Below are 17,055 nucleotides of genomic sequence, written 5' to 3'. Positions count from 1 at the left end.
CAAAAAAAAAAAAAAAAAAAAAAAAAAAAAAAAAAAAAAAAAAAAAAAAAAAAAAAAGCAATGATGTGCAAGGCGCAAGGCCAGCCAGAAGGCTGCTTTGCTGTTTTTCTTCCTATCTAGTTTATCTGCTCTGGTTCATTCTACACAGGAAGAGCAATAGCAAAGCTATTTTACCTTGCTTTGATGGCCAGATTCAACGACTGCAGGACCAGAAACAGTGAAAAGATATCTGCCCGGAAGCCGAGAGCAGAAGGAGAGAAAAACACATTACCCGTCACTGCTTCCTCCCTGATCTGTCTGCACTGGCCTGTGTACTGTTTGAGAAATAGGTTTTGTATTCAGACCACCTCCTGTACGATGCGCGTAGCAATGCCTACAGCCCTGGTGGCTGACACATGTTGAATTGATACTGCTAAGGAACTGCTTGAGTCAGAGCAGGGGGGGTGGGAGGGGGAGGCTTGCATTCTTCTACAGTTGCCAGGAAAAGTCAATTTTTTGCCACTGGTTCCTTTTTGAACCGGGGGAACATGGTGACTAAATCCCTCATTTTATGTTAGAGATGAACGCTTAGGCTAAAAGAGAGGGCAGTGCGAGAGACAATGCTTTTATGGAAAAGAAAATATGATCGGCATTGCCCGTCAGAGGTCAAGTGGTACAGATTGAGAAACCCTGTGCGAAGTGTTTACAGTTTCATTCTTGTCTATTAAAACAGCGGCTTTTCCTGAACAGTAGAATATCAACCTAAAACATTAAGTATTAGTAGCATCAGGGATACATTTTGTTTTGGATAGCAGAGCGATTGCTAGTGGTCATTTGGTACCATTAGGACATGGTGCAAATAAATAGGTTATCTGTATTTCCTATAACAAATGAAGATAAAAGAGCATGAAGATGCATTCCTGAAGTTAACAAAGACAGGCTATTCTCGTTTTTGATGTTAGTACTAAGCACACTATAGAAAAAGCATTATAAGGCACAAAGTGTGAAATTCTATACCTGTCTGTTGTGAATTCTGGAAACATTTAGCCAATAAAGAGAAAGACAGGAATGCCAGTAGCTCAATATAAAAGACCTACAGAGAAATATACTAGACAATTACTGGGTCTCTAAAACTGGTATACCAAGACAAAGAAAAGGAAATTGTTTTTAACTTGAATACTTAATATTTTGTCTAGCTTTTTTTTTTTTTTTATTTCCTAGCAACATATTCATAGCTATTCTTGATATATTGGGGCAGTGGACAATATGAAGGGCAAATCACTTAGACTTAATAAATCTAACTTCACACAATGAGTAATATTGAATATAGAGGAACTTTAGCTGTAATTACTCTGGTCATTTAAACTTTTCCACAAGCTCATGGTGAGAGAACAAGGCTTTAATGGTAAGAAATTTCTTGTGTTAAAAATTTCAGCCTGGTGGGGAGCAACAGTATCAAATGGCCAGACCCCCTGGAGCTCCGGGTAACTGGACCACCCACCAAAGAGTACACATGAGAGACCCATGGTGCTGGCCGTGTGTATGGCGGAGGATGGCCTTGTTGGACATCAGTGGGAGGAGCAGTCCTTGGTCCTGTGAAGGCTTGATGCCTCAGTGTGGGGGAATTCCAGGGCAGGAAGGCAGGAGTGGGTGGATGGGTGGGGGATCATCCTCAAGGAGGCAGGGGGAAGGGCAATGGGATAGGGGGTTTCTGGAGGGGAGGGGAGACCTGGCAAGGGGATAACATTTGAAATGCAATTGGGGGAGGAGCGAGGGAACAAGAGTTTGTTTTAGTTTTTGTTATTTTATTTTATTTTTTGGACGGGAACCTGGGAAAGGAGATATTGTAAATAAAGAAAACATCTAATTAAAAAATCCAATAAAAGAAAATCAAAACAAGAAAAAAATATCAATGGATAGAAACAAAACAAAACAAAACAAATAACACTCTCTCCAAACCCAAGGCCTGCAGGTAGGCCTCAGTTGTTAATTTCCCTGCTTTGAAAGCAGGATGACCTAATTTCAGTCTCTGGAATTTATGGGTGTGGTGGCCTGTGCTTTGGGAAGGCAGAGACACTTAATTCCCTGGGAGATCACCGGTCAACATGTCCAGCCTAGTTAGTGACAGGCTAAGCTGATCATGTAAAGAGTGTCTTCTGATAAAATATACCCCAGGTTCTATTCTAGCCTTTGCATAATTACACATGAATGTGCATCCACACTGGAATATGTGCACCTGTACATACAAAAGCACACACACATACAATTCTTGATGCAAAAAGTCATCTTTCCTTATATACAACCAAGACAACTGTAATGAATTTTATAGTAGTCCAGGGGAATCTCATAATTACACATCATACTATTATCCCTACTGAGTACAGAACACACATCATGGCAACACAGACTCTAATGCATTTGTATAATGGAAAATCATCAGACAGCTTCAGTCAAGATCCCCTGTGTGCACCAATAATAACTGGCTGGGTTGAGTTTTAGGAAACCAAACTATTACACTATTAAAACTGAAGACAAGTAACATGTTTAAGACCTAGACTTCCAAGGCTTTACTCAAGCTTGACTATTCAAGAATAATGGCTAGTGTTTGGATTTAGATACAATAGTAACTCTATTACCTATTGATTACTAAGTTTAAAAAATTCTTAAATATAATAAGGCTAGTTTTTGTGAATTTCATCCATGCATGGTATATTTTGATCCCATTTATTTCCTTTCCCCTATTTGTAAGCAATTCTTACTAATTATGAATAATCAAGCTAAAATAAAAGAAAAGCCAAGAATTGATATTAATAAAAATGAAAAAGACAACACATTTCTCAGGAATGCATCATTATCTGTGATGCATAAATTTCACACAAATTATTTGAAACTCAAAAAGCAAGGTTAGGAGTTTGGACTGAGACAGTCAATGCAGTTTCTGAAGGTTCTGGTTTAAAGCAGAATAGCTTAGATATCCAAATTCCTTAATACGGTTGTCTCCTCATAGTTAATAACTTGTATATGTTTGTACAATGTGCAGGGCTTTTTAGTGTGTGTGACGGTATGTCCGTGAGCATGCACATGGAAGCCAGAAGATGCTAGGAGCCTTCCTCTATCACCATTCACCTTGTCTTTTGAGACAGGACATCACATTTATGAAGCCACCTCTTTGGCTAAGGGTGGCTAGCCACCGAGCTCCTGGGATTTGCCTATCATCTTTGCCTAACACTTGGGTTATTGGTGTACACAGTCCCTCCTTTTTAATAAAAGTGCTAGGGATTTGAACTTGTATTCTCTCTTGTAAAAGATTTTTATTTTTATTTTTTATTATGTATATGTGGCTATATGTGTATATGTGTGGTTGATTGATCTTTGAGGCCAGAAAGACAGTGTAGTTGGAGCTATAGGAAGCTGTGAGCTACCCCATGTGGGTGCTGGGAACTAGACTTAGGTCATCTACAGGGGCAGTCCATCATTAGATAACTGAATAACCATTGAGTAATTTCCCCAACCTCTAAGCACAGGTCTTCCCACTTTTACAAGTGTGCTAGGTCACTGAGCCATGTCCCAGGACCCTGGTTACTCCGGTTTTAAGTTACACAACGCTTCCACAGGACAGAAAAGTTATTAGCTGCCTGGTCCATTATACATGTGAGAATCAACATGGAGGACACATCCGAGTGGAAACAAAGCTCACTAATATTTGTTGCAAAGCACTCCTCACAATAGCACAATTAAGAAGCACATTAGCCAATGCAATTTGACACGTTTTTATTGATTGAAATGAAAGACATTATCAGAAATGCTACAATGAGCACGTTGAGTCTTCAGAAGACTTAAATATCACCATCTACTGAAACAGTATACGGACAGGAGAGTACAAGATAAAACTGAATGCTAAGTGAGGCACAGATAAGAATTTTATATTATCTTTTGCAAGATTCTTATTTTTATATTAGTGCTACATATTTAATACAGTATTTCTAAACACAATTAAAAAAAAACACAGCAGAGAAAAAAACTCAGTACCTCATCATTCCGACCAGTAGCTATTAGAACAAATAAGGCCACCAAATATCTATCTCAAAAAAATAGTTTTACTACAGCCAAAATAATCATGCCTGATGAATAATTCAAATTTAAAATTAAAGAATCGAATACTTTGCCAGTAAAGTAATATTTAAAAATTATCATGTGTTACACTTCATTTGCAAATCCTAATTTCTTGGATGACTTTGAAATAGACATTGCTAATATTTTAAGCACATCTTCCCTTCTACTTCAGAAGCAACTTATATGTTTGCATATTCCAACGTTGAATTTCAGCCTGATGTTTTGGCTAGACAGCAGTGTTTTGCAAAGCTTACACATTATCAACACTGTGACGAGGATCAGCGTCAACACATCAGCGTGAGATGGGTTGAGTTTAGATCTCTTCAGTTTGGAAGATCCACATTCTGAAGGATGAGAGCCACTCGGCTTGGAATGTACACCTGTCAACACAATCACAAGGTGTAATTAAAAGAAATGTTGAACACGCTGTCATAACATCAAAGTGACATATATAGCATGCAGTCTCTTATACGACTAAGATCACAGTGACTCACAGGAAATTCTTCCAGCCATAAGAAGGCTCAAGTTCATAGTTTCAGCAGTCTTGGCAGAAAGGCTATTACAACAATAACCACTAGAGGGCTCCAAACTATTTACAAAAGATGCAATTCTTTACAGGAATGAGATAAAGGGCTCTCTTCAACTTATATTTCACTGTTAGTTGGTGCACAAGGACTGTGTGCAGTTAATACGGTTGTTGTGATTGGAAGAATAAATACAACAATTAGGCACTCAATAAAGTTAACCCAATTAAAGAAAAAAAAAAAAGAAAAACAGAACAAGAAACAGACAAAATAAGGGACCCTTTTTTCTGAGATAGGGCATGCTCTTTCCACATTCCTATCTTACTGTGATTTGCCCTTATGATTTCTATCACAGCCTCGCTACGGCTACAGGAGTCTTCGCTCCTCTGAGTCTTGTCAGGAAGGTGTCTTATGCTCTAAACTATTCCCTGGTTCCCTGGTTTCTACAGCTTTCAGTCTTAGCAATCCCTAGCCCCATGGGATTCCATATACTAAATGCTCTCCACTCCATTTAAATCACAGCAGCCATTTGTTTGGCTCCTTGGGATCCTGTCATGCAATTTTTGTATTTCGCTTTCCTTCCTTCCTTCTTCCCTCTGTCCGTCCTTCCCTTCCTCCTTCCCTCCCTCCCTCCCTCCCTCCCTCCCTTCCTTCTTCCCTCCGTCCGTCCCTCCCTTCCTTGTTTCTTTTCCTTTTCTCTTCCTTCCTTTCTTCCTTCCTTCCTTCCTTCCTTCCTTCCTTCCTTCCTTCCTTTCTTTCTTTCTCTCTTTCTTTCTCTCTCTCTCTTTCTTTCTTTCTTTCTTTCTTTCTTTCTTTCTTTCTTTCTTTCCTTCTTTCCTTTCTTTCATTTCTTTCTCTCTCTCTATTTCTTTCTTTCTTTCCTTCTTTCTTTCTTTGTTTTTCTTTCCAGATATATCTATCCTCTTATCTGACTAGGAAGTTTAAGGAAGCAGGGGTTAAATATCCCTTGATCTTTCACAGCTATCGGGTGCCATTAGGAAAGTTGGGTCCAAATACTAGCTGCATTTTAAAAATAATTGTAACTAATGGAGGAGGAATACACTTCTAAAAAGTCCTCTAATATAACTACTCATAAGATATAAAATTTATAACTAATGAACTGCATGACCTGATTTATTTTCTACATAACACACTTAAGAAATGGTAATGTAAGTAATAAAATAATATAATTTAGATCACTGATGTCATTATGAGACCTCTCTCCATTTTGCTGTTACTATTTTACAATATTCAGTTATTGTACCTCTATACAAACCCTTGACAGTTTAAAAATGGATCTTATAGTTTACAACCAAATTAAAAACTACAAGAAATATGGCTTTATGAAGGAAAACAAAAATATTCTCATTTGTCCTTTAACTTTGCAAATAACCTCACTATTTCTTATGTAGGATATCTACAGTAGAATTCCAACTATGCTTACAAAAGAAGTCAGACAGACCTATGGAACTGGCTAGTTTTAAACATTAAAAGATATTTCATGTTAAAAAAGTTATAGTTTAAATAAAATTATGCTGAATGCAATGGCTAGAGGCAATTTTCTCATCTTTCTTTAAATGTAACAGTCATTTGGAAAATAATATTCATCTGTTAAAAACTTAACAGATGCCAATAGCCACTACTTAGTTCAGTGTCACAATCTGATTTGCAATAAGTATTTTGAAAAAGGTAAGTATTATATCTCTACTGTGGAAATGAAGCATTTCAATGCCCAAACCTTTTTACCTATACTCTACACACTGAATTAATATCTATTAACTTTTAAACCATATTAGAATTTAACTGCTCCTACGATTCATTTCATCCAGCGTATTTTTCTTGGCTAAGACACAGATTAAAGTGAGATGTAAAAAATTCTCTTCCAACAAAGGGAAGCTGTACATATATAAGGTAGAAGTCCTCCACAGATTCAGAAAAGTTCCAATCCAAGGGATTGTAAATGTCTACAATGAAGCCACAGCCAAAAGGAATCGATCAAAGCAAAGGAGAAGAAACGAAGGGGCCGACAGTCAGGCAAGCTCATTTCCTACTCTAAGAACCCTTGGAACCAATTTAAAGTACTCTGACCCTCTAAAGGGTAAACATCTAAGGGACTGTAGTCCATGCGTTAGGATCATAGATACTGAGTTTGACTTGGAGGTAAGATACAAGGCTCTGCCACAAACAATCTTATGTCAAAGAACAATCTAGATTTCAACCTAGCACCCAGAAAGCAGACAGTTTACATTCCTCTCCACTAAAATCATCCTGAGAAGATTTGTCCCAAAACACAGGGCCACAGGGACCTGGCTATTCAGTCTGGAGAAGTTGCAGTGAGACACATTAATCAGGCTAGGGACGAATAATGATCAGTTCTTCTCAGTGTATAGCACAGTGATACATCAGAAGAGTTCAATCTCTTATTTGGATTCTAGGCAATTATGGTAGCTACTGTTTGATTCATAGGTTCATAGTGATTTATTACTAGAATATAAATAATAAGTATCATTTGTAAGGAGGCTTCTTTTCTTTGGATCCTTTAATATTTTAGCTAGTTCAAATTTAAGAATTGGAAACAAGAGGATATAAGAATTTCAGGACTGCAATATGTGCATTGACTTTTCCACTTTGGCATTAAATAATTTAAAATGTTTTGAGAATTCTCTCTAAATGATGCTGAACATTGTGTGTAAGGAATTTTATGGCCCCAATTCTAGTCACACTTAGAGACAACAATACTACCTGTTCAAAACCCTTTGGTTGGTAATCATAATATCTATAGCAGGAATAATTACACTTCTTGCTGCACTGTTAATTGCCATAGTGTGTTTATAGTGCTCTGGAGGCGTTGTGTTATAAACAGCATAAAAAATGCTATAAGCAAATGATTTTTTCCTCACTCTGGCTATATATGAATTTTTTGAGTTTTATTTTTTATTGGGTTTCTTTGTGTGTAAACCAAGTTTCTTAGTTATTTGGGAATGACTGTCAATTACACTAAATGCTGAAGATAATCAGTGTTGATCCTTATGATGAGATCATTAGAAACATGATTTGGGCTTCTTGCTAAAACTTAATGTATCAGTACTGGCTCTGTAACTCTCATCTCACTATTTAAATTCTAAAATGTCTTTGATTTGTACAGCAAGAGGAGAGACACAGACAGAAGTAGATTTAAGCATAGATGTTTAAGTATGTTTAAATATAACTAACATCTTGGTATACATATACAGAAAAGATTTAGTATATATGTTATAGACCATATGTGCTATAAAACATATCTGACTAGACTTTCAGCTTTATATATGTTATATTGAAGAGCAAATGAGACAATGCAATACATGTCTATAAACTTCATTGTCTAGTCACAGTCATTGTGACCTGGTCCAAAGGAAGAGGCATCAAGTCATTTACTAAGAGTCAAATACATGCAACTCTATGTGGCTAGCTCAAAAAGTCTTAATTATAACAGTATCCTCTCATGTGTCTCAAAACCACACGACCACATAGTGAGCTGTTATGTCAGCATGGCTGTGTTATTTTTCTTCAGGATCATCAATGAGTTCCAAAACTGGTTACATAATTTTGGAAAACAAGGTGTCTAAACATTGCAATGACAACATTTTAAAATAAAAAAAGACATAATGCTACACAGGGCATTTTGAAAATATATTAGATCATGTTAAACTTACTGACAGCTTGTTCAGATATAATATTGATGGGATGAAAATATTTTTTACTGAAATATAGGCCAGACCTCTTAGTTAATATATTTCTCTTAAAAGTTAAGGTAATTTTAGTTTTCATATACATGTGTTAGTTTACAAGTACTTTCTATGAAAAAGGTATCAGTCACTCTGGTTTTGTATTAAGAGCTAGAGCTGGGCAGTGGTGGCGCACGCCTTTAATCCCAGTACCTGGAAGGCAGAGACAGGCGGATTTCTGAGTTCAAGGCCAGCCTGGTCTACAGAGTGAGTTTGAGGACAGCCAGAGCTACACAGAGAAACCCTGTCTCAAGAAAAAAAAAAGCTAGGAGAGAAGTAATGCACAAATATGTTATAATTAACCCATATTTATCAATTTAAATTCTATATGTTATATAATTCTATACAGAATTCTATATAGGACACACTAATTTAGAAATATTAAGGAAACAAAACTCTAAGAATTAAGTGCTTTTGTTTTCTGAAATGATTTCCATAGATCATGCCAAAGACATTCTCCAACTGTATTAAATTGTATTTTCAATATTTATAGAAGAGTGACAGTAGAAAATACATCTATGCCAGATACCCCATTTAAACTAAACCCTTATGAACCCCCAGATTTCAAATAGGTGCAAACAAACATCATGTTGGGAAGGAACCAAGCTGACAAAGCAATTAATGCCGAGCCTCCTAGGTTAGCCACGTCTTCATCGTGACCATCCTTACTGTGGCTGTAAGAAGCCCTGAGCCCCTGTGTTTTCCTTTACACTGTGAAATTTGAACTTAGGAGCCTAAGAAGGGAAAGGAGGTCTGCTCACCCAACACGGGTCAGTTCACACACAGGTTAACATAAGCACTCCTGTGTAAGAAACTAGAATATAGAGAAATAATTATGCTAAATAATCACTAAAAATAAATGCAGCTTCCCCAAACCGTCAGCACAGCATGCTAGAGGAGATCAGCCCTTCTACTTCGGCAGCTATTCGGTGGCCCGACTTTCCAAAAGCGTTTCAGTGGTGGTGTGAATCCAGTTACCTCTGCTTTCCTAGTTTTCAGTGAGGAATTGCAGGCAGAACCAGGGCCGTACCTGCTGATGCTGCAGGATGCAGGTGTATTTTAAGATGCCTCTGAGCTCTGTTTGTCGCTGTCTTTGAAAGCAGATTTGACACCTATTCAGCAGATCCTGTGGATTACTGAGCTTGCACATTAAGCTTCAGCAAATCCTGTGAACCGGTTTTGATGGGCAGAAATTTCATGGGATGAGGGAAACTTAAGAGTTACTTTTACTTTCATTATCCCGGGACTGCTGTACACAGAGCTGATCTTATTGGTATGAGCCATAGTGCACCGAGGGTCACTTTCAAGCATTTAATTGGATTCCAGCACTCACAAATCACGTTTCGAAGGACTTCCAACTCTAATGAGGCATTCCTGTAACAGATGCTTTTGTTTATGTAATTTCCTGTCCCCTGACCTTTGCCCTCATTGCTTAATGGATAATTGGTAAGAGGAACTAGTTTTCTTGTGTGTGTGTGTGTATGTGTGTGTGTGTGTGTGTGTATGTGTATGAGTATGTATATATATATTTATGTGTATATACATATATATTTATATAACTGGTTCATTTGTGCTTCTTCCAGTGATCATTATATCTGGAACCTGATCTTACAGACAGATACTTTCTCAAGCATGTCTGGTTTCAGAGAACCAGGCTCTGCTTTGAGTAAGGCAGGCTCTCCACCACCTTTCTGACTGAGGTGGATCACAGTTGTATTGTACATGGTCCTAAGGACCTCTGATATTTCTTCTGCACCTGCAGTTGTACTGCTAAACCCTAGTAGGAAGGGGAAGTCTCCATTCATGTTGCTAACTCAGAAGCTGTGACGTATCTGCATGGTCACTTCAAATAGTGCTCAGAAAGTAACCTGGTCGCCACCAACACTGGGTTGTTGACTTAATTTGGTTAAGTTGGCTTTTTGGTTTTAATTATGTCAGGATATTTTTCTCCTGAAACATTGAATGGAGGCTGTCTTAGTCAAGGGTCTCTATTCCTGCACAAACATCATAACCAAGAAGCAAGTTGGGGAAGAAAGGGTTTATTCAGCTTACTTCCACATTGCTGTTGATCACCAGAGGAAGCCAAGACTGGAACTCAAGCGTGTCAGGAAGCAGGAGCTGATACAGAGGCCATGGAGGGATGTTCTTTACTGGTCTTGCTTCCCCTGGCTTGCTCAGGCTGCTCTCTTATAGAACCCAACACTTCCAGCCCAGGCATAGCACCACCCACAAGAGGCCCTACTCCTTTGATCATTAATTGAGAAAATGCCCCACAGCTGGATCTCATGGAGGTATTTCCCCAAATGAAGCTCCCTTCTCTGTGATAACTCCAACCTGTGTCAAGTTGGCACACAAAGCCAGTCAGTACAATTGACCCCTTGTCATCTTCTGGGAAGTGTTTTCTGAGAGCACAAAGAGGCTGTGTTCCAGAGATAGCCAAGGTTGTATGTACCTTGTGCTGTAGTAGGACTTGGTAATGTATAAGAGTCACCCAGGTGGTACTGGTTGTGAAGGCATGAAGGGGTCATGAAGAGTAGCTGAGGCTTGGCACAGTGAGAGGCCATGGAAGGCCATTGGTGAAGAGGCAGCTTTGGTTTGCAATTGATGACCCAGGACTGAAGGGGTCATGCAAAGGAATTGAGGCTTGGCACCATGAAGAGAGCCTATGTGAGGCTATTGGTGAAGCCTAGTTACAGCAAGACAGCAGTGTTTTGGGAATACCAGTACCCTGCAATGATCAACAAGAACAGCAGCAGTAGTGGAGTACAGGCATCTGAAGCCTAGAAGACAAGATGTGTGCTACAAAGGGCAGAGCTGGAGAAGTGACCAAAGCCCTTAGAGGAACCCAGAAGATCCTGAGTTGGATCCCAGACATTGATTTTGCTTTAGATTGTGACTGTGCCCTGATATTTTTCCCTCTTGAAGGAAGAAAGTATTTTAGTGGAGTCCACAGTTAAGAGACTCTGAATTTTAAAAGATATTGGACATTTTAAATTGATTGAACTTTTAATATGTAAAGACTGTGGGACTTTAGATCTTGGGGATGAATAAGAAAGTAAGGGTTGAGGCTTAATAGTGATGTGTTTGTGTGTCAAGTTGACAGGGGGTCAATTGTACTGGCCAGTTTTGTGTGCCAACTTGACACAGGCTAGAGTTATCACAGAGAAGGGAGCTTCATTTGGGGAAATGCCTCCATGAGATACAGCTGTGGGGCATTTTCTCAATTAGTGATCAAGGGGGTAGGGCCCCTTGTGGGTGGTGCCATCTCTGGGCTGGAAGTCTTGGGTCCTATAAGAGAGCAGGCTGAGCAAGCCAGGGGAAGCAAGCCAGTAAGTAACATCCCTCCATGGCCTCTGCATCAGCTCCTGCTTCCTAACCTGATTGAGTTCTAGTCTTGACTTCCTTTGGTGAACAACAGCAACATGGAAGTAAGCTATATAAACCCTTTCCTCCCCAACTTGCTTCTTGGTTATGATGTTTGTGCACGAATAGAAACCCTGACTAAGACAGATGCCAAAGTGTTTTCTACCTACCCAAAGAAGTGTGAGTGCTTATCAATGAAAACAATTTCTTCCAACTTGGGAGAAGGTATTTGTAAGTAAGCATTCTCAAGTCACTTACTGTCTTGATATATTCAAGATATTAAAATGGCATAATGTGTCAATGCATGGCCATGAGGACTTAAAAATACATGGAGGAGAACCTTTGGCAGTTGTTGACAAGCCTGGCCATGCTAATGGGTTTGTGCTTCCTAAGAACCTCTTGTCATAGAGAGAACTGCACTGTGCCCTCATTTACAGATGAGGAAAACAGGTGTGGATGTGGTAAATTACTCAAGTGCTTAAAGCTGGAAAGCGACAGCCAGAGCACTGGATTCCAGGTCTCTTTCATGGTATTTTTTTTTTCCCTCATTATTTCAGCATTGCAACCAGTGCCTCTCCCTAGCAAAATTCTACTCAGGTGTGGAAATGTTTGATAAGTGTACTTATAAAAGAAGTTTGCTAAATCTTTCAAACTCCTCCTGTCAAACTCTAGTGGATAAAGTTCCATTTTACTTCGACAGGCTGCCTCTTCTCAGTTTCCCCCCCTGAGCTGAATCATCTCTCCAAGCCCCTCAGGAGTCTTTTACCTTTTTGGTTATTCTACATCTTTTAGGTAATTTCCTCCCTCACTTATGGAACTATTTTTATCAGTCTTACTGCTCATGTCAAAACTGAATGCCTTGACAGGTTATAGCTGTAGTTCTTCAGTTCTTCAAAAGTGCAATCTGATAGTAGCTGTGAGCCCTCTCTCTTGACTACATATAGACAAGGTCCCTCCGTCTGCACCTAAACCTACATCAGGGTTAAGACACTCACACGCAGACACAAGGCCTGCAGCTGGGTCTGCCTGGACAATATGCTTACATCACTCCTCAGCTCTCAGCACTTCAGTCTTTTTATGGGTTTTCTGGTTGAACTGCTCTGCCTGGGATAAAGCACTTTAGTCAATGGGGGCCTTGTGCAACTTCAAGTGGTAGGGCAGAATATGAATATGGGACCCAGGGGTACCTATCATACAGGCTTTAATACCTTTTGAGTATTTGGCTTATATACTTTTTGAAAAGTGAATAATTTATAAAAATCTGCTTACTTGCAATGATATATCTACAAGGTAGTTAGCTACTTCCTGAGGGTAGGAGTGTAAGGGAATACCTCTCATAGTGAAAGAGAACAGTGGAGGTCTGAGAGAAAGAGAGAGGATGGGGGAAGGAGATGGAACAGCAGGCACATGATCAGTCAAGAAAAGCAAAAGGAAAGAAATAGGATTTATATGTAACCTAAGCCTACCATGTGGCCATAAATTAAATGCAAAATCTAACATGTTGCTAAAGTCTACATCTTCTAAGAAGGGAAACTTATTACTTGAAGGAAGCATCTTTTCATCGACATTGCAGTGTAACAAAACTCATATGATAAAAAGCTTCTCTCAGGTGCATGAATAATTGAGAGAATTTATAACTACATAGAATCCGGCTCTCAATTTACTAGTTGACAGAAAAGATATAAATCATGTATTTCGTCAAGATGTTTTAAATTAAACTTCATTACATAGACAATAATGTACAAATCCAGTTAATGAAATATACTGCAGAGAAAGCAGTAATTAAATTGTTACATAAAACATACACATGGTTGTAATAAAAAAAATAAGGCAAACCTGTCCCCTCAAGCCCAGAGAAACAACTTTAAATTCTATCAATATTTCTTCCAAATATAGCCAAATATCCTTCAGTCTTATTATTCCTAAGACCCAGTGTCTCATACCACATTTTCCTGTTTTGCTTATCTTTTCACTCCTGCCCCATTACTATTTAAAGAGTTTCTTTGTTTCTTTGAACAAAACCGTAACTACGAAATTAAAGAATTAAATTAAAATAGAATGAGCATAACTCACAGACTCTTACTTACCAGAAGAGAATAGGGGCGCCCATTGTGTTCAAAAGCCTCAGCAAAGTAATTGGTGCTGTGCTCCAGTCTCTGATGCCCTCCATATTCCGCTGCATCTGAATCTAGTACAATTTTGAATGTATAGCCATTAAGGAACTCACAACTGTACAAACATGGAAGGAGACATCATAAACACACTCTAAATAACGTGAAATCATGATTTGTGCTGTGATTGTGTTCCTTCTCCAACACTGCAGAAGTTCTCCTGTTTGAAAGAGTTCCAAGATCTAGCACTTCCCCACCCAAGGTCTCACGTACACGCCAATGAATCCATTGAGAGATCATGCAGCTTGGCCCTGAGTATCCCTACTGCTGAGAATCTCCTTGGCTCTGGAAACAACCCATCCTCTGTCTGACATTTTGCTCCTCACTGAAGAGAAATGGGGCTCACTGGTAATATTTCTACCTAGAAAAAAACACGAGGAATGCACTCAATATATAGTTGCGATACTTAATCAATTTGTTAGTTACATGTGTTTTAAAAATGCATTAAATGTACTAAAGAAGACACACATACATGCATACACTCACTGATCCTCATTGGGAAGGACTTTTTATTCCTTCCTCATTTTTTAATTCATTAAGAGTTTTTTAGAACCTTAATATCAGACAGACAAACAAAGACATAAAGAGAATATGGCTGGAAGTTTTCCCAGTGCAGCCTCACCCCAACTATCTGGTTCTAGACAGCAGAAGCAGGTAAAGCCACAGCCACTGGAACAGGTGCATTTGTGTGGCAGCCATGGAATATACTATAATTTCATAACCATTTCCCTCCTTGCATTACTGCAGATTAAATAAGTTCACCAACATATTATCCCAATGTCCTCTCCGAGTACCAAGTATTATTTCATAGTGAGTTATCAGCATGGCTACATTTACAGAAGACAACTAAAGGCTATTTTATCAACCGAAAGTGTCTAGAAATAGTACTTGACATTAAAATCCATAAGTAAATACTTATCAGTACTTGGAGAGTTTGTTTTTTATCTAGCCTTATGCTGAATACAGATAGTACTAAGTCATTTTAGTTTTCTTTTCTGGGTATATAAACTTTCAGTACCAAGAATGCTTGTACATTTTGTCATACTGTAAAACTATCCTAATAACCATGCGTGTGAGTGATGATCGATGGCCCATCATTTTCATCCTTTACAAACCTTGGTCTGGGTCAGAGATGCAGATGGACACACCATAGGATATGTGCTGTAAGGAGTGCCTCTCTCTGGGTCAATCCAGGTCAGTGTGCGTGGATTCCCACTGATGCTTATGGTCAGGGAGCTAGTGTGCTCAATGGAGGTGGGGTGGTGAGGATTCAAAGGATGTTTTCCAGGCTAGAACACACCAGTGCACTCTAACGTAGGTGCAGATGAAATGACTTAAGCCTACTAGTGAGTTTTATGGGGAAGTATCGTTGATGAACATGACTGTAGAAACAGTGAATCAGGGAAACGGCAAGGGACGATCAAAATAAACTTTAGATCTGTACTTCATTCTAGTACATTAAATACATGGACTGATGTCTAAAAAAGTCACAATTTTGAGAAGAATGCCCCAGAATATGACTTTCATGACTACTGAAAATTAAATTAGTAACAAATTACTGGTTAACAACAGGAATTTTGGTAAATGCTATAAAAGGCAAGCATGTCTTCAATATCAATAGCTCTCATCTCGTAAACTTCTGTCTTTTCTTAAAAGCTTTTTCCACTATGGCTCCAAATGGTTTCCCTGTGTGGACAGATGTATTATTTTAAGCAACAGAGGATCCATATGCATTAGTCACTGTCTGAACACAGAATTTTTTGTTTTCAGCTGCTGTAATGCTAATCCATTGAAAAATTCAACAGTACATGTTTGTCTATATATTTTCATAATCAGTGATACAGGAAGAACAATAGGCATTTTTCTTTTTGACACTGAAAGGGACCAGCATATTAAAAATAGGTATAGTTCACTTTATATGTATGTAATTTGAGCCATACTAATCTGAGCTTGTAAAAAGAGAAGTTTCAAAATATCAGCTGGCCTTTTTCCGTTTTGTTGGTCTATAATTTTTAAGGAAAAACTTCTGCTGTATCTATTTTGGGAACTACCCACCTTTGTGTCTTTATCGCCTGCGGAACATAATAGCTTCCATAAGAAACTATAGTGCTTAAATTCAGAAGTTTCTACAAAGAGAAATACTAAAGAGAATGATGGGTAAGTCATTTTCTAGTTCTTTTTTGCTATGATTATCCAATCATCAAGGGCTTTCCCTATACAAGGCTTTGCTTAAAACTTGGCCAAAGCCTTTAAGAGAAGCTTATAGGAGCAGCTGACTTCATTTGTTTATTTTAAATATTCTCTCATTTAAGATGTCCCTAATCTCTCTTAAAATCTCATTCAAAATATATAAGAAGTATATTTTGAAAAAATGCAATTCAAATAATTTTAGCCTATTTTAAGCTACCTTCTTGATATGCTTTCAGACTACATGAATATAAACCTAATTTGTCAGGACATAACCGCAGGGTGCTCACACCATGTCCAGAGCTAACACCCCACACCTAGAAGAACTGCTGTCTTCTAAGATATTCTAAATAAACCATTTAAACCACCATTTAAGACAACCCCAATTCACTATCAGGTATGAAACTGCAAAGAGTAAGCTTTCACATTAGAAAAACAGGGAGTCACATTACACTGTATGCATTTTTGAAATTGTCAAAATTAAATTTAAAAATTAAGGAAACTAAGTTAAAATTAAAAAAAAAAAACAGGCAGTAAACTATTTTTACTATCTCATTCAGTAGCTGTTTATATAAAATCTACAAGATACCATGAAAGATACAGCAGTCACTAAATGGTCTCACTTTATACATAATTCCAACCCTGTAGTGTGGAGACTAATCAGGCATGCGCATGTCCTGTGACTAGAGAAACAGACATGCAACAAGAGAGACTGCAGGAGAAAGAGAAAAGGGAGAACTGCCAGTCTGTGCAGAAGGGAGAAATAAAGCTGGGCTAATGTGCTCATATGTAATTTGTAGACTAAGTTTGATACTGATAAATACTTTAACCCAAACATGGTTTGAGTATCAAGGACTTCAAACTAGGAGTCAGGGCTCAAGTACAAAGGTCAGACAAGAAAACAAGTCTGGGAGGAGAGTAAGAGGGCTAACAGTATCCAAGGAAAAGGAGGCT

General features: G+C 38.3%; 1 protein-coding gene across 1 annotated transcript in view; it reads right to left on the bottom strand.

Moving 5' to 3' along the window:
* Positions 1–3,733: 3,733 nt before the first annotated feature.
* Positions 3,734–17,055, bottom strand: part of Gbe1 (1,4-alpha-glucan branching enzyme 1) — a 258,423-nt gene continuing 245,101 nt past the window's right edge. Inside the window, exons 15-16 of the mRNA XM_031364235.1 lie at positions 13,831–13,948; positions 3,734–4,472 (exon numbers count right to left, since the gene is read on the bottom strand). Coding sequence (XP_031220095.1) covers positions 4,416–4,472; positions 13,831–13,948 — 175 coding nt within the window. The 3' untranslated portion in view covers positions 3,734–4,415. The remainder of the gene's footprint in view (positions 4,473–13,830; positions 13,949–17,055) is intronic.

The sequence above is a fragment of the Mastomys coucha genome, unplaced genomic scaffold (genome assembly GCF_008632895.1).
Source record: "Mastomys coucha isolate ucsf_1 unplaced genomic scaffold, UCSF_Mcou_1 pScaffold12, whole genome shotgun sequence".
In the NCBI taxonomy this organism is placed as follows: Eukaryota; Metazoa; Chordata; class Mammalia; order Rodentia; family Muridae; genus Mastomys; species Mastomys coucha.
This window is presented reverse-complemented; position numbering and strand designations above follow the sequence as displayed.